The sequence below is a fragment of the Carlito syrichta genome, unplaced genomic scaffold (genome assembly GCF_000164805.1).
Source record: "Carlito syrichta isolate Samal-C Ts95f unplaced genomic scaffold, Tarsius_syrichta-2.0.1 Scaffold106263, whole genome shotgun sequence".
In the NCBI taxonomy this organism is placed as follows: domain Eukaryota; kingdom Metazoa; phylum Chordata; class Mammalia; order Primates; family Tarsiidae; genus Carlito; species Carlito syrichta.
In genome coordinates, this window is record NW_007050359.1 from 291685 (window position 1) to 315737 (window position 24053).

A 24053-nucleotide genomic window follows, 5' to 3' on the forward strand; every position below is an offset into this window, starting at 1 on the left:
TGCGGACGCCCTCGGACCCGCTGGCGAGGAGCGCTCCCCCTCCGAGTGCAGGAGCCGCTTCTCCCGACGACTCTCCCCCCGTCGCCCCCGGCTCCGCTGGCCGGTTCGCGTCGGGAGAGCCGAAGGGCCGGCGCTCTCTCTTTGGGGCTGCCTGCTTCCTGGCGACTCCGACTGCGGGATGCGGATGGGCGTCCGCGACGGCCCTTCTCTGCCGGAATTCCTTGCGGGGCGCCCGTGGAAGGGGCCCCGGGAAAAGTTGGTTTCCCGGCAAGAACCATTTTGGGCTGGTCTCCGGTGCCGCATAAGCGGAGAAGCGCAGGGCCGCTCGCTCGCGGTTTTAAAACAATGTTAGCATCCCACATATTTGTCAGTTTCTGCTGGGGAAAGTCACGTGAGTCGCCCGCAGACTTCGGGCAGTCCCGTTTCTGGTAGATGCGAGGCGGCCAGAAAGCGTGTGTGTGCCTATTGTCAAGCCTAGAAGGCAACTTTTATGCATTTTCAGGAATTGTGTTGCATTCCGCAGAACCGTGGTGGCCAGAAACGGGTGGGGTCTTCCAGCCCAGCCAGGCGGTTGGAGGATGCCCGGGGTGTTCGCAGGTAGGCCGCACACTCAAGACCAGCAATGTCGGGTGATGAGGGGGACTTTCAGGTCTTTGCACCTCTGCCCCACAACCATCTTTTCCCCTCCCTCCATTTTGAGCATTTAGAAATAACCGATTCGGCTGCAGATCGAAACACCAGGGCTGTCTAGGACAGTGGTTTGCGACCTTGGTTGCTTATTGAAATGAACCTCACGGCTCTTAAAAGTCTTGATGTTTAAATCTTTAAAATTAGGATTTTAGAGGGTGGAGCCCAGACATCAGCTCTCCAGGTGAGTGCAGCGTGCAGCCAAGGGTGAGAACCGGTTATCTAGGAGAAACTTTAAGGAGTGGTTATGCCGTCAAGCAGAAGTGTACAACCCTGAATTTTTCAGTTGGCTGTGGTGTTTTTATCCCTCCTGTCTTTTAAATTTAGTTCATTCTGACACTTCTTTCATTGCAAAGAAAAAAAAAAACAAAAAACCAGACTTTTCACGTCTCACAAATCAAAAAGGGAAGTTTGGACTAGTGGAATCCAAGGTTTTCTCTCCAGTTTAAATCTTGGAGATGTAGTTTAGAGATTACCTGAGATTATGTGGAAAATTTTGAGAATGTGTACATTTTCTTAGGGAGTTTGTAGCTTTGGTTCAATTTCCAGATGCTTGTGAACTCCCAAAATAAAGAATCACGATTTTATTTATTTGTATATGAGGTTAACCTGTCTTAAAAAATTTTCAAGAAGTCAGCCACTGTTTTGTGTGTCTTTTCCTGGTGATTGAGAACATTTGAGCAAATTTTGAAAATGCAGTTGCTTTTTTAAAAAAATGTCTGAGTCAAATAAGATTCTTTTCAGTAGTTAAATGTTCCCTCTTGCATTTAGTTTAATAAAGCATTTTTAAATCAGTGTAGTATAAGTCAAAATTACAACTAAGTCTGAATTAATTATATTTGATGAAATTGCTGTGTATATTCATCAAGATTAAAAGTTCAGTTTTCTGAATTGTGACCAAGGTAATTCAGAGGAAAAAAACCTGCATAGGGATTTTATATCCATCTTTCTTCATGATACTCAGAGCCAATGGAAATCTTCCTTTATATGTCCTTTGAGAGCTGGAGTGAAAAAATAGGTATTTTGTAATAGCTGAATAGTCTTATAGGCATTAAAGGAAGAGGGACTTATTTTTGTCGATTTGTCATTTCAAGTTTTGCCACCACTCTTCTTTGGCTTTGTAGCCCAAAACCCAAACAACTTACAATAAAACTGTACAAAGCAAGAACTAGTTTTTGTACTCAAACTAAAAAGGTACAAAGTATGTTATTTCACTGTAATATTCCAAATTTTGGCCCTGAATGTCCAGTTATTATAAAGAAATCAGTTTTGTTTCTAGTATTGAACTTTTCAAGTACAATATGTTGAGAAGTATCCTTTTACTAGCATTACATCAATCTTTATATGCTTAAACTAGTTTACTTAGAATAATTTATTCTGAAGTTCCCTGTCATTTTAAAATTTGTTATATTTTAGGTATAAAAGTGAATATTTAACATGATAAAAAAGCACAGCAAATTTTCAAAAGCAGACAAACTGTCTTAGGTCTTTTAAATATTGCTGTATAATACCTTTATTTAATTCATTGCTTATGGATTTCTTCTTAAATTTGTAAAAAGTTTTATGGAAAAGTTTTTGACCTTTGTTATCCAGACAATAGTCCTTTGAGGCATGTAAAGTGCAGGAGGTGTTTCTGTTTTATAACTGAGGACTTGTAGGCTTAGATTAGCTAGGCCAAAGTCACATAAACAGCTGGTGATGGATCTAGATAACTAGCCCAAGTCAGTGTTAGGATTTCTAGTTTAATTTCTTTGCCTGAAGCCATAGTAATTTCTGGGTTTTTTGGTAACAGTCTGCTAAGAAATTTTTTTTGTTAATTGACCTTCCAAATTAGGATGATTTGAGTGAAAATTTACATTGAATGACATCTTTTCCAGTTTACTTCAATTCCTTACTCGTTCCTGCAGTCCTCAAAGCTCAACTCTATTAATTGTCAGTGAACTTGGAGTTTCTGCTGTCTGTTTTGTAGTAGCTTGCTGGCAATGTGAGTTGTGATCCCTGTTCTTAAAAAGTTTACATGTATACCTTTTCTAATATGTAGTATCATCTATGTTAGGGTAGAAATCAAAATAAGATATAATGGGAGCAAAGGGAGGTATATGGTTAGCTTCACATTAAAGTGTCACGAGTGGTCTCTGTAAATTGATTTCTGAGAACAAAGTAGGTAGTGATTGTAAGGATGTGGTTAGTACAGAGATTCCCAGGCTTATATGTAAACCACTTATTAAAAACTTAAGTGGTGAAGGCCTTAAGGAGTGTCCAAGTTTTTCAGTTAGCAGTATTAAAAAAAAACTTTATCACTTTATAAAGAGAGGACATCTTATGACCAAAACTCTTTAGAAGGAAGAAGCTCAGAATAATTTGAAAGGGCTATTTTTTAAAAAATTGAATGAATATAGCTTTATGATCAATTTTTCTTTTTCTCATTTCTCTGCATGCCTGTAAAAGTTTTTTGACTGGAGTTTGGGAAGATTGGCATAGTGGAGAGACTACTGAATTGAGAGCTAGGAGAGGCAAGAAAAAGGAATTTAATGAATTCCTACTACATGCTTACATTATTTCTTTCAATCCTCACAAGATCCCTGTAAGACAAGTATTATCCTTCATTTAAGGTGGAGGAAACAGTCTTAGTGGTTAAATAACTTACCCAACACATTCAACTGGCAGTTAATTGAGCCTGAATTTTAATATTAGGACTTTTTTCCCTTTCTGAAGCCCATGGGCTTTAAATTACATTGCTGGTTCTGCTACTTATTGCTAGCTCTGTGATTTTATGTAAAACATTTCACTTGTGGGTCATTGTTTTTTCATCTGTAAATTTGGCCAGATAGTTACTAAGGTTTCTTCAGAGTGTAAATCTCCCTTGATTAAATGAAAGCTTTGTCTTTCTGAGTAGACAAAGTAAAAAACATTTGAGGTAAAATAATGTTTGGGTTTTTGTAGTGCTGTTTTCACATCTATTTTTGAACTTACTGCCTGTAAGTAATGCACTACTTTTAAGAATCAGTTTGAAGCCAGTCTGTAATATTTTAGGTTGTAGAGTGTCTGAGACAGAAGGTCAGTTATAATTCCTTTTAAAATAGGAAGATATTATGTTACTATTTGTTGATTATGTTTCCTGTTGTATATAGGCTCCTTGCTGAATTTGTGAGGCACCAGAATATACAACTTTACAGGTCACTAGGAACATTTATATTCTACTGTAGAGCAGTGTCTTTCAAAAAATGTGTCCTATGACCTATTAGTAGGTCATAAATCAATTTTGTGGGTCGGAAACAGTATTAAAAATTAAATGGAAAAGTAAATATTAGAGTACATCACAGGCTAGAGAGGGAAATGCTGTTTCCTGAAATTTGTTTGAAGTGATTGTGATGTGTGTGAATCTGAATTGCACTGTCTTTCATACTGAAGGTCATGGTTAATGATGTTTGAAAACAATTCTTTAGAGCAACATTTCTCAACTGAAGCACTGTTGACATTTTGGGCTAGATGATTCTTTGTTGTTCGGGTTGTTCTGTGCGTTACAGAATGTTTTGCCACATCCTGGCTTTTACCCACTAGATGTCAGTAGCACTTCTCCAGTGGTGACAATCAGTGTTGTCTGCAGAACTTGCCCTTTCCCTACCCCGGTTACTTTAGAGCAAGTATTCTTTCTTGCAGTTTATTCTCCTATGTCTGAAAAAGCAACTTGTGAATGGGCCTAACTTTGTATCTGTGCAAAGACCATAAGTCTTAGAGTCTGAAGGACTTGGTCTTTGTTTTGTTGTCTACTATCTGTATGAGTTGTGGTAAGTTATTTTCTGAGCCTTTGTTTTTGTTTAATCTATAAAGTGGGGATTATAATACCTACTTTCTGCATTGTTTTAAGAATTAAGTAATAACTAAAGACACCTCGTGTAGTGCCTAGCATAATCATAGTCCTCTGTATGTCCCAGAAATTATTAGTGTCCAGGTCTATTATTTTCTCAGTGAAGTCTATATATTTGTGGAGGCAAACAAAATTAAAAAGCAAGCAAACATAAAAACTATTCATGTAAACATTTTTTTAAAAGTAAATATTATGTGTTCTGGTTTTAAAAAAAAATTTTTTTGAGTCGGGATCTCAAACTGTCACCCAGGCTGGAGTGCAGTGGAGTGTACCTCCTGGGCTCAGGTGATCCTTCTGCCTCCTGAGTAGCTGGGACTGGAGACACATGCCACCATACCTGGCTAAATTTTTGATTTTTTTGTATAGATGAGGTCTTGCTGTGTTGCATAGATTTGTCTCAAACTTCTGTGTTCAAGCAATCTCTTGCCTCAGTGGTGGAATTACAGGCATGAGCCACTGCACTTGGCCTGGCTCTTCTTTTAATTGCAAATCTACTTACTAACTTTAGGTACCAGGTTAACATTTATACTTTTCATGTGGAGAAAAACTGACTTGGATAGTACTGTTAACAACTTTTTCTTTCTCTGCCTCTTTTTTTGCTGTCTTCATTTATTTATCAAATCAACAAACATATGTTGAAGATGAAACTCCTACATCTTCAACCTGTTGTACAAATTGTTTTCCTGTTCTCCACCAAGAATGTGGCTTCATCTCTTGATCATTTTCCCCCAGCATTATTGATGTATAGTTGACAAGTAAAAATTGTATATATTCAGGGGGTACGATGTGATGGTTTTATATACATTTATATTGTGTAATGATGACCAAAATCAAATTGATCAAGTCACCCATTGTCACAAATTGTTACCTCTTTTGTGTGTGTGTGTGTGTGTGTGTGTGTGTGTGTGTGTGTGTGTGTGTGTGCGCACGCGCGCGCGTAGGGCGGGGAGGGGGGATGAGGGCATTGTAGACCTACTCAGCAAATTTCAGGTAAACGATGCAATATTATTAACCGCAGTCGCCATGCTGTACATTATGAGAACTTACTCCTCTTGTAACTGAAAGTTAGTGTTCTTTGATCAGCATCTCCCTGTTTCCCGCACACGCCGTCCTTTGGCAGCTACCTTTCTACTTTCTGTTTCTTGGGAGTTCTACCTTTTTAGATTTCCACTGGTAGGTGAGATGGCATACATTGTCCTTTTGTGTCTGGCTGATTTCACTTAGCATAATACCCTCCAGGTTTATCCATGTTGTAGCAAATGGCAGAATTTCCTTTTGTTTTGAGTCAGGGTCTCACTCTGTTGCCCAGGCTGGAGTGCAGTGGCATGCTCACGGAAACTGTAGCCTCGACCTACTGGGTTCAGGTGATTCTTCTACTTCAACCTTCCAAGTAGCTGGAACTACAGATATGCGCTACCACGCCCAGCTAATTTTTTTTTTATTTATTTATTGTAGAGATGAGGTCTCACCTGTTGCCCAGGCTGATCTTGAACCCATGAGCTCAGGCAGTCCTCTTGCTCCATCTCCTAAAGTGCTGGGATTACAGGTGTGAGCCACCGCACCCTGCCAGAATTTCCTTTTGAAATGGTTGAGTAATAGTCCATTGTGTTTGTATATTACATTTTCCTTATTTGTGGACAGGCACTTAGATTGCTTACTTATCTTAGCTACTGTGAATAATACTGCAGTGAACATGGGACTGCAGATATTTCTTTGAGTTACTGATTTTCTTTCCTTTGAACATATACCCAGAAGTGAGACTGCTGATCATATGGCCGTTCTATTTTTAATTTTTTTTTTTTTTGAGGTGGAGTCTCACTCAGGCTGGAGTACAGCGATATACTCACCATAGCCTCAGCCTGCTGGGCTCAGATGATTCTTCCACCTCAGTCTTCCAAGTAGCTAGAATTTCAGACATGCGCCACCACACCCGGCTCATTTTTTTTACCCCCGATTTTTTGTAGAGATGAGGCCTCACCAATTTGCCCAGGCTGTTCTCAAACCCATGGGCTCATGCAATCCTCTCACCTTAACCTCCCAAAGTACTAGGATTATAGGTGTGAGCCACCACTCCTGGCCTATCTTTAATTTTTTGGGGAACCTTTATACCGTTTTCCATAATGGCTGTAACAATTTCTTTAAGGATGTCTAATGATATTTTATTTGGGGCTGACTATGGAAATAATAACAGAAAGTGTAAGTAAGGCTTACAGCTGTCTAAGTTGGGCTTATATTATGTGTTAGTTTTTCTTTTGTTTTCTTTTTTCTTTTTTTTGGTCTCTTTTTTTTGAGACAGGGTCTTGCTCCTGTAACCCAAGCTAGAGTGAAGTGGCTTGATCTCAGCTCACTGCAGTCTCAACTTCCTAGACTCAAGTGATCCTTCTGTCTCAGCCTCCCGAGCAGCTGAGACTACAGGTGCATGCCACCACACCTGGCTCTTTTTTTTTTTTTGTAGAAATGAGGTCTCATTATTTTGCTCAGGCTGGTCTCAAACTCTTTGGTCTCAAGTGATCTGCGTAGGTCTCCCAAAGTGCCGGAATTACAGGAGTGAGCTGCCACGCCCAGCCTGTGTTCTTTTTGGATATTGATTTGAATCATCACAACTAGCTGGGAGTGGTAGCTGCCTGTAATTCCAGCTACCTGGCAGGCTGAAGCATGAAGATCACTTCAGCCCAGGAGTTCAAGGCTTTGGTGACCTATGATGGCATCACTGCACTCCAGCCTAGGCAACAGAGTTAGAGACCATCTCGAAAGAAAGAAAAAAAATCTTCACAAGAACTCTGTGAGATAGTTAATATTATTAGCCTTATCTTACAAACAAAGAACTAAGATACTGAGAAATGTGATGATTTGCTGGCAGAGTGGATTGATACCTAGGCAATCTGGCTCCACAGCCAGTGCTTTTAACCACTACGGTGGATTGACTCTATAATGTTGAGTTTCCTTATATAGTTAGTTAATTCTCATTTGTAGCTTGAAACTCATCTTTACCTTAGCCTGTTATTAGATCTAAAAGAATTTCTAATACATGTCTTTATTTTATTATTTTCCTTAACTCATGTTTGGGAATTACAGTGCTTTCTTGGTATTTCTCCCTGCTACTTCTACACTCCTTGGTGGGAGATTGGGTCCAGGATCCCCATGGATACCAAAATCTACAGATGCTGAAGTCCCTTATATAAAATAGCATAATATTTGCATGTAACCTATATAATCCTTCTGTATACTTCCAAGTCATCTCTAGGTTTTTTGTAATACCTAATACCTGAAAATACTATGTAAATAATTGTCATACTGCATTGTTTATTTGTTTTATTTTTAGTTTTGTATTGTTAGTTTTAATTTTAATTTTTTTGAATGTTTTCATCTGCAGTTGGTTGATTCTTGGATTTGGAACCCACAGATATGGAGGGCTGGCTGTATTTCTTTTTTTGTGATTAAAAAAGTTATAGCCATTATTAATGCTTTCTTTGATTTGTGTCATATTTCTAGTAAGACTATTTTTAAGACATTTTTCTTTGCAACAAAATGACACAAAGTAGTATTTGCAGAGGCCAGCATTAATGGATTTTGTTGTAATTTTGTGTGGCACATAATTATGATTTTAAAAATCTGCAATATGGGTTTAGCTAAATCTGTCCTGCTTGTTATTTTTGGATGGTTCAGGAGCTACTTTACATATTTAAATAGTTAAAAATAATCAAGAGAATAATGTTTTCTGACTGTTTGTCTAGAAATATAAAGTTTCATGAAAGTATAGCTACACTTACCATTTACATGTTGTCTGTGACTACTTTTGTGCTGTAACAGCCGAGTTAAATAGCTATAGACCATAAGCCCTGCAGTAGTTAAAATATTTACTGTCTGGTTCTTTACTGAAAAAATTGCCTACCCCTGTTTTAAATGATTTATTTATGTATTGCAGTTAATTCTTCATTGTCTTCTTTTCCTTTACTAGAATACAAACTCCATAAAGGCAGAGGTCTTTGTTTTGTTCACTCATGTATCCCAAATACCAGGAACAGTGCCTGGCTGCTCAGTAAATAATTGTAATAAAATGTATGAGTTTATAAAAATGAATGTTTAATTTTCAAAATGATGATAGGTGACATTTATTCATAGGTAAACATTTATCAACAGCTGTGGGAAGTGCATATATTTTATTATTCCCATTTAACACCAAGAAGAAACTAAGACATTGAGAAAGAGATACAGTTACAGTTAAATAAATGGTAGAGCTGGGATGTAGAGCTGGAATCTGACCCTGGAAATCTGACTCTAGAATTGGTTCTCTATAAATGACTCTTAATGCCTGATCTATACTGCCTTTTTTTTTTTTTTGAGTTGGAGTCTCATTCTGTCACCCAGACTGGAGTGTAGTGACACGCTCCCAGCCACTGCAGCCTCGACCTGCTGGGCTCTGGCGATCCTTCTGCCTCAGCCTTCCAAGTAGCTGGAACTACAGGCATGTGCTACTATGCCCAGCTAATTTTTGATTTATTGTAGAGATGAGGTCTCGCCAAGTTGCCCAGGCGGGTCTCGAACCCACGGGCTCAGGCAATCCATTCACCTCAGCCTCCCAAAGCGGGGATTGCAGGCTGAGCCACCGAGCCCGGCTCATACTGCCTTTTATAGATAATATTTAGTTAATTTTGTTATGTATGGTAGAATAGTTTTTGTATTAGGAGTTTGTATGTCACCTGTTTTGATGCTCTGTCATGAGACTACAGTTTCTGCTGAGAACAGGCAATAAAGACAGCTTAGACTGCTCCATTCCAGGAACACTAGATCATACAGACAGAGGGTACCAAAAATATGTATACACATTTTAAGAAAGGAAAAAGCTATTAAAATTGTAACACTCAATATATGTTGGTAACAAAAGATGAATACAAGTCACATTGACTTCTGGAATTACAAGAGGTGCACATTGTTTGGTAGATCTCTGTGGTGAGCGTGTAAACTGTTCTAACACCATAACAGAAGAAGCAGGACTTGTTGCTGTGCAGGGCTGCCCTATCTTTCCTTACACATGTCACACACAGTACCATGCGTCTCAAACATGAATGCGTGCAGTTACTAGGTATATTGGAGGTTCTGCTGCATACTCACACCTCCATTGTTGTTGTCCTTTCATAGCATTCTTGAATTTCAGATACCACTTCAAAATAGTCTTGCACTCCTTGAAAGACAGGGGTGCTTTTGCCGTTTTCTTTGTCCTGTCTGTCCCATGGTGACACTAGCATTCATTTGATTAAAGCCATCTTTTGAGCCAACACCATTGCTATCATAATTCAATTCAACTTCGAAAAGTGATACATAGATAATACCTCTTAAAATGTGTATACATTCTTTTGGTACCCCAGTACTTGAGAAAACAAGTCTAGGAAATATGATATTAGTAGCTTTTCCCTTTGCCTGTCTGTTGTGTCTAACCTAATAAGGTTTTCCTCTTTAAAATGAATTTTGAAACTGAGACTTATATAATAGAAAGTAGATTTAATGTAGGTAATAAAGAGTTTGAATCTTACTTTGAATTTTAACCTGAAACAAGTTTCTTGATAATATATGTATGTTTTAAATATTAGAATTTAATTTATCATTAAGTGTAAAAAATTAAAGTTATATCAGAATAATAATTTTCTCTTGTTGAATACTAGAATTAAAGAAAATCGTGTATATGTTTCTTTATATTTTTATTGATTTGTATCTTTTCTTCAAGTGTGTTTACTTTCTTATGTCCTAATATACTAGATTTTCACATTACACTATGATATTGCCTTTGGCTCAGAGTAGTAGTTTTTTTGTTTGTTTGTTTTGAATATAAGCTGCTAAGTGTTTATCTCAGTTTTCTTTTTTCTCTTTTTTTTTAAAAACCTTCTCTATAATTATCTAATAATATTGCAATAGTGCAATGCTTTATAATTATTTCCTGAACAGATTATTGTCATCTTGACATTGAAGTTTAAACTGTAATAGAATATTTTTGAGCTTTTAAATTATAAAAGTAGTATGATAGCATAAATAACATTTTGAACAAAGAAGCACCACATTATTCTAACAAATTTTTTTTTTTAATTTTTTATTTTAAAGATGTGGGGTACAAGTCAGGGCTACGTATGCAAATGTTCATTATGCAGGTGCCCTTGTTGATGAGGTGTGCCTCCCCCCACCCCCCGAGTTTCCTACTACTGCCAGTCCCTTTCTTATAGTATTATGGTAATTGTTCAAGGTCTGCTTATGAGTGAGAACATGTGGTACTCAGTTCTTTGTTTCTGTGATAGATCACTCAGTATTATAGCCTCTTTTGCTGCAAAGTTTATAATTTTGTCTTTCTTTATGGCTGTGTAATATTCCATCGTGTGTATACCACATTTTTTTATCCAGTCCTCGTTTATTTATTTATTTAAAATATGTGGGGAACAATTCAGGGTTAGGTATACAGATGTTCATTATGCAGGTACTCTTGTCAATGAGGTGTATCCCCCTCTCCTGGCAGTTTCCCACTACTGCCAATCTTTTTTTTAAAGTATTACGATAGTTGTTCAAGGTCCGCTTATGAGTGAGAACATGTGTTACTCGGTTTTTTGTTTCTGTGATAGATCACTCAGTATTTTATAGACTCTTAAGTTCATCCAAGTTGCTGCTAAGCTCATAAATGTGTCCTTTATGGCTGCATAATTCCATCATGTATATTGCCACGTTTTTTGAATCCAGTCCTCTTTTGATGGGCAACACGGTTAGTTTCATGTTTTTGCTATTGTGAGTAATGCTACAATAAACGTGTGTGCAGGTATCTTTTTATTTTATTATATTTTATTTTTGAGTTGGAGTCTCACTCTTTCACCCAGGCTGGAGTACAGTGGCACGCTCATGGCTACTGCAGCCTTGACCTGCTCGGCTTAGGTGATCCTTCCGCTTCAGCCTTGCAGGTAGCTGGAATTACAGGCACGTGCCACTGTCCCCGGCTAATTTTTTGATGTATTACAGACATGAGGTCTCACCAAGTTGCCCAGACTGGTCTCAAACCCCTGGGTTCAGGCAGTCCTCTCACCTCAGCCTCCCAAAGTGCTGGGATTATAGGTGTGAGCCACCGCGTCTGGCTTAGGTATCTTTTTCATAGAGCGATTTTGGTTCCTCTGGGTCTGTTCCCAGCAGCGGAATTGCAGGGTCGTTTAGAAGGTTGATTTTTAGATTTTTTAGGAATTGCCACGCTGTTTTCCTCAGAGGTTGTGTTAGTTTACACTCCCATCAACAATGTAAAAGTGTTACCTTTTCCCTGCATTCTCTTCAGCATCTGTTTTTTGAGTTACTGATGATGGCCATACTGACTGGAGTTAGGTGGTATCTCAGCATGGTTTTAACTTGCATTTCTTCTGATAAAACTATTTTAGTGATTATGTAATATCTCTGTGGTGTACTTGCCTTTATTTAGTATACATATAGAGTAGCAATTTTAGATTTGAAGGAGGCCTTGTCTAATTCCTTTCTCTTAAGGAAACTATATGATTTGTGCATGCATCATTTTTCTGTATCACCTAACCTTTCAGAATGCAAACCAACATCTTCCTGGCCTAGGGTATTTTAAAAATTATATTATTATGAATTTTCTTCATTTGCGCTTTGATGTAACTAAGTGTAAGAGAGGTATCTTGCTATGTGTAAAAGTCAATAGGGTTGTATTTGAATATTTCTTATTGGTGCATATTGCATGTATTTATTATACCTTTCTTTTTAAATTTTTATTCAGCTTTCTAAAACCAATTTTTCCAACAACAACGATTTCCGTGCTCTTCTGCAGTCTTTGTATGCTACTTTCAAGGAGTTCAAAATGCATGAGCAGATTGAAAATGAATACATTATTGGTTTGCTTCAACAACGCAGCCAGACCATTTATAATGTACATTCTGACAATAAACTCTCTGAGATGCTTAGCCTCTTTGAAAAGGGACTGAAGAATGTTAAGGTGAGTTGCAAAAATGGATATTTAATGATCACAACTGGTGCCATCTTTTGGTATGTCATTGGCAAAACTCTATGCATTTTATAGTAAATTATGTAAATTAAAGTAAAAAATTTATTTTGTGACTTGTTAAAGAAGGAAGACTTTTTTCAAGAGGAATGCTTGTAATAGGGACTGCAGTAGGGGCTCAACTCCAAAGACAACAAGGATAAGTGGAAATTATATAAATATATAAATGGTAAATCAAATCAATAGAAGTTTTAAGCAGATACTTGCTATTTTTAGACTTCTTTTGACTTTTTAAAATTATTTTTTAGTTAGAGTCTTACTCTGTCACCCAGACTGAAGTGCAGTGGCACAATCACAGTTCACCAGAGCCTCCTCCTACTGGGCTTAAGTGATTTTTCTGCCTCAGCTTCCCAAGTAGCTGGGACAACAAACTTGTACCATCACACCTAGCTTCTTTTTTTGATTTTGTGGAGATGAGGTCTTACCATGTTGCTTAGGCTGGTCTTGAACTCTTGGAATCAAGTAGTCCTCTTGCTTCAGCCTTCCAAAGTTTTTAAAAAGAAACGTGAGATCACATGAATAAAAAAACTCAAAGCTTACTGTTTTACAGACATCATATATACTGAAGAAAGTATACTTTGCTATTTATCAATCTGTTTTTTTTCCTCCCTGAGGTTTTATGTAGCGTTTTAAACTGAACTCCTGGGATCAGGCATAAAATGATATAAATAATAAAGCAAAACTTTTATAAAATTCAAAAATTTTATTTTCAGAATGAGTATGAGCAGTTAAATTATGCAAAACAACTGAAAGAAAGATTGGAGGCTTTTACAAGAGATTTTCTTCCCCACATGAAAGAGGAAGAGGAGGTAAGCAAAATTTTTTCCCCTTGTGATTTAGATCTGTAAAATTCTCAAAATACCATTTTATCCTAAAGGTTCTTCAAAAAAGTGTACCGGAAGATATGACTGGTTGAAAAAGAGAAGCCTCCAGCTTCTTTTGGGGCTGAAGAAAAACCTAACAGAAAAAATAAAAGCCTAATTTTGTTCCCTTAGAAACGTTGCTGCTTTTCATTGAATGAATGACTTAATTCATCTACTCGATAAATTTTTTTTTTTCTGTAAATGGCACTGTGTTAAATGTTAATGACTTTCTCTTACTCTAATGTGTTTTCAGATCCTTAAGAGATTCTTTTTGTTTGTTTGTTTTTAGAAAGCTGGATTTATTGAGAGAACAGAAAAGCTCCCACAGTGGGAGGGGACCCAAAGGGGTTGCCCAAGAGAGAATTCAAACTTTAAATTTTTTTTTGTATTTTCATGCTAAGTTTAAATTATTTTTAGTGTTTTTTTTTCTTTTCTAGCAAGTAGTGGACTTTAGTAATTAAATAGTGGTTTTAAGATTATCAGCCCTATGACTAATACACATGTATTAGGTTGTCATTAACTAGATGGGCAACACATTTTTTGTTTCTGTTCTTCCTCTAATTTGAAAGGAATATCAGTGTAAGAAATAGAGAAATTATTTAACTGGATACCTGTTCAGCTGTAAATCAGTTACTGTAGTGTTTCTTAACTATGGCTTCATTTTATAGTCAGGTTGGTATTTCAAAAACAAACTTCTTCTTAAGCCCTTTCCAGACCTGCTAAATCAAGTGAGAGGCATTGGCATGGATATTTTTTTCAACGTCCTCTAACTCATTGTAGTATGCAGCCAGCATTGAAATCACTGACTTACTAGAGCAGTGTTTCTCATCCTGTGATATAAGGTCCATCAAAATTATCTGAAAAAACAACAAAAAGCCTTGATTCTACCTCTAAAGATTCCAATTCTATAAACTGGAGGTTGGGACTGAGCATCTGTTTGCAGAAAAAAATCTTCATAGATAATTATCATAGGAACCACTACACTAAAATAATAATTTGAAGAAATATCTCCAGCCGGGCTCAGTGGCTCAGCCTGTAATCCCACGCCTTTGGGAGGCTGAGGTGAGTGGATTGCCTGAGCCCGTGGGTTCGAGACCCGCCTGGGCAGCGAGACCTCATCTCTACAATAAAATAAAAAAATCAGCCGGGCGTGGTAGCACGTGCCTGTAATTCTGGCTTCTTGGAAGGCTGAGGTGGAAGGATCGCCGGAGCCCAGCAGGTCGAGGCTGCGGTGGCCGGGACTGGCCACTGCACTCCAGTCTGGGCGACCGAGTGAGACTCCAACTCAAAAAAAAGAAACATCTCCAAAATCTAGAAATAGTATGGAGAAGTTTAAGATCTCAGTTTGAGTACACTTTAATTTGAGGCAGAGAACCTGTTTGAGTAGAATTCTGTTACTATGGTACCAGAAAGCAGTTAACTGACGTAAATGTTTAATAGTAAGAGAATGATTTAGAGTGTTTATAAGCTCTGTAAGGGAAAACTTTCTGGTCCTGATACTTTAAAATGATTTAGGGATTGACTTATTAACTGGAGAACCCATAGCAATAAGGAATTTTTTGGTGATATTCTTTTCTGCAGTTTTTAGATAACTAACTCTGTGGTGACAACTGCAATTTTTTTCAAGTTAGAGTATCGCTCTGTCACCCAAGTTGGAGTGCAGTGGCAGGGTCACGGCTCACCACAGCCTCAACCTCCTGATTTCAGGTGATACTTACACCTCAGCCTCCCAAATAGCTGGGACTATAGGCGTGTGCCACCATGTCCAGCTAATTTTTTTTTTGTTTTGTAGAGATGAGGTCTGGTTATGTTGCCTAAACTGATCTCGGACTCCTGGGCTCAAGCGATTCTCCCACATGACCACCCAAAGTGGTGGGGTTATAGGAATGAGCCTCTATTAGACTCTATTAGACTCTTTAAGATATATATATATATGGTCATAGTCCTACACTTGAGCCATTAATAATTTAAAGAGTGTAGAATAAAACAAAACTTAGTTAAGCATCTTTCCTGATGAATACTTTGTTTAATTTAGGTTTTTCAGCCCATGTTAATGGAGTATTTTACCTATGAAGAGCTTAAGGATATTAAAAAGAAAGTAATTGCGCAGCATTGCTCTCAGAAGGATACTGCAGAACTTCTTAGAGGTCTTAGCCTATGGAATCAAGCTGAAGAGCGACAGAAGTTTTTTAAATATTCTGTGGATGAAAAGTCAGATAAAGGTGAGATTCATATATGTAGAGAGCAGTTTATTAGTTCCAAGGCCATTGACATCTTGTTAATATGATTTACAGATTTTGTTTGAGGAATAATTTAGGTTAGGCTTGCACTGTGGTGTTAGTTAAAGGCATTTGTTTTTGTGTATAAATTGAAATGAAGACAGTAGTTTGTATTTTGTAATTTAGCGTGTCTGTGATAATTTAACTTCTCATATGCTTGGGTCATATGCAGTGTGGTTCATATGCAATGTAGTGTTTCTTGAATGGATTTATATATGCACAATGAAAAGTATTAAACTATCAATACAGAACACTCACGTGCTCAAAGTTGGCCAATTAAAATTACTGAAAATTGCTTAGCCCTTAACTGTACCCCACAATTTAAAAATAAAAAATATGTATTTAAAAAAATTACTGAAAATTACCATCATACAGAGCATTTTTGTTCCATTGTCCATAGTGGCTGCTTTTTATTTTTCCTTGTGTTTTTTATCAGTTTTCAAAATCAGTTATGGTTATAGCTTATTTTCATCCTTTTCCATGTGTCTCTCAGCTTAAATCCAATAGTATTCAGAGGAATGAGTAGGAGAGGCAGAGTTTTTCTGTGTGTAGTTACATGGAGAGGTTTTCTATGTACAGTTACTTTGAGAATACAAATGAGAAATGCAAGTAAAATGTTTGCCTATTTTCTGAATAGGCTACTTCCTCATTTTTTATTCTTATTTATGTTCAATAGCTTTTTTTTGTGAGTTGGAGTCTCACTTTGTCACCCAGACTGGAGTGCAGTGGCACGCTTCTGGCCACCGCAGCCTCGACCTGCTAGGCTCTTGTGATCCTTCCACCTCAGCCTTTCAAGTAGCTGGAACTACAGGTGTGCACTACCACACCTGGCTAATTTTTTTGATTTATTGTAGAGATGAGATCTCGCCAAATTGCCCAGGCGGGTCTCGAATCCGCAGGCTCAGGCAATCCACTCACCTCAGCCTCCCAAAGCATGGGACAGTTGGGATTCTTAAGCTAGTAAGCATTCCCTACTTCTTCGAGATGGGTGACACCAATGGTATTTCTGTTAAAATAGCTTAAAATGTTTTGAAATTGGTCAGTTTATTTTATTTAACAAAGTAGGTGAGATACATGTTTAAACAAAAATGATTTTATAAGTTAAGCTATAATTGAGTCTATAAAACTTGTTATGCTTTACTCTGAAATGTAGCTTGTGCCTTAGATACCAAGCTAAGATCTATTGTGTCTGGTTTAATTATAATTATAACATGGAATTTAAAAGCATCACACTTATTACATTTAATTTTCCCACTCCTTCAAAGCAAATTATAGCTGTTTTATGTTTTAAATATTTGGCGTTTTAAGAGTGGTAGCTTAATGTGATTCTAGGCCGGGCTCGGTGGCTTAGCCTGTAATTCCAGCACTTTGGGAGTCCAAGGTGAGTGGATTGTCTGAGCCTGGGGGTTCAAGACCAGCCCAGGCAACTTGGCGAGACTTCGTCTCTACAGTAAATAAAAAAAATTAGACAGGCATGGTAGTGCACGCCTATAGTTACAGTTACTTGGAAGACTGAGGTGGACGGTTCACTGGAGCCCAGCAGGTCAATGCTGGGGGTTACCGTGAGTGAGCCACTGCATTCCAGCCTGGGCGATGGAATGAGACTCTGACTTAAAAATAAAAAAAGAATGTGATTCTAGCATTTCTATATTTAAGTTGCTTTGTGAAGATAAATCAGATACACGGAGTACTCAAATTCTTCATAGTACTTTGATGATTAATGCTTCATATTTTATATTGCAACACCACATTTAAACTTTAATTTGGAAAATTGTTACTGAAATAATACATTATGGAAATTGTACATACAGTGACTACTTCCTATAATAGTTGCTGACAGAAGATTTCTTATCAGTGTGTAACAGTATCAGAAATATTTGCAACAGTATCAGAAATATTTGCATTCTATTGTCTCAGACTGGGGCATAAATAACTTAAGTAGGTTAAAGAAGTCAGATTTCACGGAATTTTTGTATGAAATGTGAAAATTCAAGATGGAACATAAGGAAGGTAGTGACAGGAGTCGTGATATGTGAATGGAAAAGGTTGTGAGATTTGTATGTGTCGTTAAAAATGCCAGGCAGTCTCATAATCTAGCTGACTCTGAAGCTGTGTAACCTGTTTGGTTCCTTTTTCCAATGATGCTACTTATGCTACAAAGTGAGTATTGTTTTTTTCCTGTGATGCCTTTGTAAGAGGAAGTTAGTTCTGTGTTCATTATTGTAGCATCCACTGATGAAGTATGATTTGAGCCATGATAGTTTAACCCTACTGCTTCTTAACAAGTTTAACATCCTCATGTTACCTCTAATACGTGTTATTTCCTTTTCCCATCTTGCAAGTAGAAAGAAATTGACTTCAGGCACTGAATTTTATTTATGGATATATGGTTGTAATCTGTTATTGCATTTGCTCTTATAGCCTTTACTGCTAACTTTTTCTTTTTTATTTCAGAAGCAGAAGTGTCAGACCACTCCACAGGTATAACCCATCTTCCTCCTGAGGTAATGCTGTCCATTTTCAGTTACCTTAATCCTCAAGAGTTATGCCGATGCAGTCAAGTAAGCACTAAATGGTCTCAGCTGGCAAAAACTGGATCGCTTTGGAAACATCTTTACCCTGTTCATTGGGCCAGAGGTAGGTAAATGGGACTTTAAGTTTGTGTTTTAAAAATATGTCCATCTGCTTTCCTAGATGAATACGCAGACATTAATAAGCAAGATCAAGGAGGGAAACTCTGAAAGTTGACCCGAAAAGTAGATTTCTTAGTTAGATGATGTCTTTTTGGGAGAGTTTTGAAAAGCTAATGATGGTGAAGTAGTCATGGGTAAATTATATGATGTCTGCAATTTCTTTTAAAATAATTAGGAAAATATAGTGGGGGGAGGCAATGCAAAAAGATTGGTAAAACTTGTTAGTTGAAGATAAGTAATGGGTACATGGGGATTCATTATGCTAGTTCTTTCTATTTTGGACAATGTTTGGAATTTTTCATAGTTAAAATCTAAAAGTAAAATCAACTGGTTTTCAGAAATGCTTTAAATAACTAGATTATGAGTATTTCTAAAATATAATTTAAAGTGAAGATACCATTATGGCTCTGGTGGTGGCTCAAAAAGCTATGAATCAATCTTTGCCTTTTTTTTTGAGTTGGAGTCTCACTCTGTCGCCCAGACTGGAGTGCAGTGACATGCTCCCAGCCACCGCAGCCTCAACCTGCTGGACTCCAGCAATCCTTCAGCGTCAGCCTTCCAAGTAGCTGGCACTACGGGTGCGCACTACCGCGCCCGGCTAATTTTTGATTTATTGTAGAGATGAGGTCTCGCCAAGTTGCCCAGGTGGGTCTCGAACCCGTGGGCTCAGGCAATCCACTCACCTCAGCCTCCCAAAGGTACGGGATTACAGGCTGAGCCACCGAGCCCAGCTATTGTATCTTTTTTTTAAAACTGGTAATGCCTCCTTCTCTAAATCACAATTTCATATTAATTAATTTACTTTTACATGTGAACAGTAAAAGAAAAATTTTATGAAAGTGTAATGCAGGTGTAAGTTAAATATAGTTGACATGGCATACATTTTTTGAATTTCACTGAATTAAAAGTTTCTTCTAGGTAAGTATTAGCCTCAAAATTCACTTTTTTTTTTTTTTTAGTTTTTTATTTGAGACTTTATATCTGATTTGAATTATAAGTCTAATTTAAAAGCAGTTTTAGTTGTTACAGTTATAGATGGTGTTCTTAAAATAAGCTGTTGTTAGATATTTAGTTTCTTGAGTGAAGCTATTTGAAGTATATGATCTGAATGATTAGAATTGTTATTTTTATGTGGAATAATTGTTCCTATTAATTGTAGAATAATGAAATATTGAGTGAAGCATCAAATAAGGGAAACATGGTTGTATCAACTACTTTTTTGTTCAGCTATTTTTAATTTTTAAGGATTATGAATTAGTTATTAAGAATACATAATTATGTACAATTTGATATGAATATAAAAATATGATAATGCTTTTATATGGTAATGCTTTTCTAATTTCCGTGAATTCACCCAAATCTTAAATATGCTTCCTTTTTATGTTTTTAATATATTTAAACAAAAAGTTCCAGTAAAAATGACTTTTTTATTTTGTTTTGAGTAATTCTCAAAACAAATAAACATTATGTAAGTCTTCATATAGTCTAAAAATAGTGTTTATGTAATACTGTTGACAATTATTTTTCTTATAATTGCTGTCTTCCAGGGAACATTTGAAATGCCTAGAAACATTTTCTTTGTCCCTTCTTTGGTATCTATTGGGTAGAGATTTGGGTTGCTGCTATGTACCCAGTAATCCACAGGACAGCCCCACAGCAAAGAATTACCCAACTCATAATGTCAATAGTGTTAAGATTGAGAAATCCTAATTTAGATGTATTGTTAAGAGTTCAGTAAATTCTGCTTTACCTCTCACTTCGCAATCACGTGACTTAGTTGGCAGTATATTCTCTAAGAGCTGTAAATTTATGGTTTAGCTTTAGCTTAATCTTTCCCCTTGCCTTCTGTTCCCACCTACTTCTGAACTGCTGACTGATTAACTACAGAATAGAAAGTCCTGCTTCCTTTTGCTTATTAGCTATTATCATAATGGGGCTATTGTCAGTATGAAACCATAGAGAGGGTAAACGTTAATTTGTTTTTGGAGATCTCTAAAATTTTATATAAGACTATTGATAATTATTTTTCTTATAAATAGGATTGTAACCATTAAACGTATACTGTAGACAAAACTGAAAAACTTTGAGAGTAGATACATAACAAGTACATAGTAGACTATGTAAATTTTTATAATTATTGCTCTGTTTTCATAGTGTCAAAGAGAATTTTGTTTGGGAAAATATGAACTATTGGTTAATTAATTAATATAGTTAATCGAACCCACCTAGTAATAGTTCTTTTCAGTATATTTGAAATTGAATTCTAGCCGGGCTCAGTGGCTCAGCCTGTAATCCCACGCTTTGGGTGGCTGAGGTGAGTGGATTGCCTGAGTCCCCAGGTTCGAGACTTGCCTGGACAACTTGGCGAGACCTCATCTCTGCAATAAATCAAAAAATCAACCGGGCATGGTAACGCATGCTTGTAATTCCGTCTACTCGGAAGGCTGAGGTGGAAGGATCACTGGAGCCCAGCAGGTCAAGGCTCCAGTGGCCGGGAGTGGCCACTGCACTCCAGTCTGGGCGACAGAGTGAGACTCCAACTCAAAAAAAAATTGAATCCTTTGCTCACGTGTAGTTTTTTTTTAGCCACAATTAAATATTTCTAAAAATATCTGAGCTGCCTAGAGCACAAATGTTTTCTGTGTGTAAAGGTTTTTCTTGTGAATACATTAGTTGTTTGTAATGACAGGCAATCTGATCTTTTTTTGTTTCTCTTATTTATTCAATGAGTAGGTGACTGGTATAGTGGTCCTGCAACTGAACTTGATAATGAACCTGATGAAGAATGGGTGAAAAATAGGAAAGATGAAAGTCGTGCTTTTCATGAATGGGATGAAGATGCTGACATAGATGAATCTGGTAAGCCTGTTTGGAATTAAAATTATTACATAATATTTTAATGATTGATACTATATTAACTAAGTTCTTCTAATTATTATATGTTAAGAGTGATGTGTCTTCTAAGGGGCACTGGTATTTCTAAGATTACTGCTTTTTAAAATTTGAAGGAAAAATAAAATTTAAGATTTATTTAGTATGATTTTTAAGAAATGTATAGGACTGTTTCCCACTTGCTTTTATATTAAAATAAAAAATCAGAAAATTTTACCTTTTTTCCTTGTGGAAATAACATATATTCATTATAGTGCTTTATAGTTTATAATGTGCTTTTTAGGGTCATTCCAGTTCATTAGTTGAACAGCATTTATTAAGTTAATTGTGGCCTGGGTGAAGAAGGATGAAGCTGTTGAATGTACTTACTAATTTGTAAACCGTCCTAACACTTGCCTCATAGAGTTATTGTAGGATTAAGGAGAAATATGTATGAAATACGAAGTTTTTTGTAAGTGGTAAGATATTATAAAAATTAGCGTAGCCATTCGTTAAACCTTGTGTGAGAGTTCAAGGGTAAGACTTTAAAACTATCTTTAAAGAACTCACAAATGGCAGAGAATTTAGAATCCATTATTTATTTATTTAATTATTTGAGGCAGAGTCTTGCTCTGTTCCAGACTGGAGTGCAGTGGCATGATCATGGCTCACTGCAACCTTGACCCCCTGGGTTCAGGCGATCCTCCCACTTCAACCTCCCAAATAGCTGGGACTATAGATACACGCCGCCATGTGGAGACAGGGTCTTGCTGTGTTGCTAAAACTAGTCTTAAACCCTGACCTCAAGCAGTCCTCTCATCTCAGTTTCCTGTAGTGCTGGGATTATAGCAATGAGCTACCACGCTTGGCTGGAATGCATAATTCTTGGAGGTACAGAGAAGTGCTGTTTGGGTGTATAAGGAAGACATAAATTCTCTTAGATAATCTAGGTAAAAGGTGAAGTAGTAAAAAATTAACAGATAGCCAGGACGTTGGCTCAATCTGTAATCCCGCGCCTTGGGAGGCTGAGGTGAGTGGATTGCCTGAGCCTGCGGGTTCAAGACCCACCTGGGCAACTTGGTGAGACCTCATCTCTACAATAAATAAAAAAATCAGCCGGGTGTGGTAGCGCACGCCTGTAATTCCAGCTACTCGGAAGACTGAGGCGGAAGGATCGCCGGAGCCCAGCAGGTCGAGGCTGCGGTGGCCAGGAGCAACCACTGCACTCCAGTCTGGGCGACAGAGTGAGACTCCAACTCAAAAAAAAAAAATAACAGATGAGACATTCTTTTTACTTGGTAAAACTGAAACTGTATTTGTAAAGCTGCCAACTTAAAGAAAAAATCTGATCTGGTAAAAGAGCCAAATGTGTCGAAAGTAATCACTATAAATGCAAACATTATTATTTCAGCAGCTAAAGTAGTTTATTTTTATGAAACAAAGATGCTGCACTTTGGTATGATGAAAAGTTTGGAAGGTACTATATAAGGAAGAGGACCACTCCAGTTAATGTTTGGTAATGTGCATACAGTGGCAGGCATTGCTTTAGGAGGTAAGGATATAATGATGAAACGCTGGCCTTATTGAGCTTAAAATTTGGAGAGGGGAGGCAGACAACAAACATAGGTAAAATACAGGCTGTATTAGATGTGGCAAGTGTTGTAGAGAAAAGTCAAGAAGGGGGAGCCTGCCAGGGAGAGAGGAAAGAGGTTGCAATTTTAAACAGAATGATTAGTTGGCAAGGTCCTCTGAGAAATTTGAGCAGAGACCTAAAGGAGCTGAGGTTTTTGCTCCAATAGCAAACTTAAGGGAGATTCAATTTATTTGTTCTAGAAATGTGACAAAGCAGGACTGCAATTCAAAAAATAAAAATAATAAATAGATAAGTAGATGTATGAAACATAAAAGTAAAACTTGGATACTCTAGTAATCTCTCTTTTCTCTCTGAAAAATTGATTTATAATCCCCAATATAAGAATTTTAAAGACTTTACCAAACTCAGTGTATTTATAGCCAAAATGATGACTGTCATTCTCCTTCATACTGAAAAGGAAAGGGTAAGACTATAAGGATTGAACCTTTTTACAATAATATATCCGTTCAGTTGATTAGTGGATTTAAGACTAAATTATAAATCTACCATCTACTTCAGGGCTTTTTCAACTTAGCTGGTCTTGTAGAGAAGTTACTGTTCTTCATTGAATGCCCTTTTTTTTTTTTTTTAAGATTTCATAGTCCCAATTACCCTGATTTGATTATTATACATTGTATATAGATATCAAGATATCACATGTACTCTCAACTATATATATCACTAAAAATAAAGATAGATTTCACAGTAAACAGCACACATTTAGATAGGGCCACAGAAACAAAAGAATGGCTTCGGAATAAAATTATAATAAATTAAATGGAGATCACAGTAGTTTTTAATCTCTTTATATATTACACATATATTTGGCTAAAAAGGAATTTAGGATAATATCTATATTATCCTAATTCAGTGGAAAGATTACTGAATTTGTTAAGTGATCCTTCTGCCTCAGACTCCCAAGTAGCTGGGACTACAGGCATGCATTACCACACCTGGCTTTTTTTTTTAATTTTTGTAGTAATGAGGTCTCACTGTATTGCCTATGCTGGTCTCGAACTCCTGGGCTCAAGCCTTCCTCTTGCCTCAGCCTTCCAAAGTGCTGGGATTATAGGTGTGAACCACCACATTTGGCCAGTTTTGTTTTAAATGATACTTTATAAACTTAC

At 37.1% G+C, this 24053-nt stretch overlaps 1 protein-coding gene across 2 annotated transcripts in view; it reads left to right on the top strand.

Annotated features, from left to right (window-relative positions):
• Positions 1-12303: 12303 nt before the first annotated feature.
• The window catches only part of FBXL5 (F-box and leucine rich repeat protein 5), a 29765-nt gene continuing 18015 nt past the window's right edge, over positions 12304-24053 (top strand). Inside the window, exons 1-5 of one of the 2 annotated variants that reach the window (XM_008066925.2) lie at positions 12304-12521; positions 13301-13396; positions 15486-15672; positions 18184-18366; positions 21156-21281. In XM_008066925.2, coding sequence (XP_008065116.1) covers positions 12387-12521; positions 13301-13396; positions 15486-15672; positions 18184-18366; positions 21156-21281 — 727 coding nt within the window. In that variant the 5' untranslated portion in view covers positions 12304-12386. The remainder of the gene's footprint in view (positions 12522-13300; positions 13397-15485; positions 15673-18183; positions 18367-21155; positions 21282-24053) is intronic. The other variant, XM_021716748.1, reaches the window with a different exon arrangement.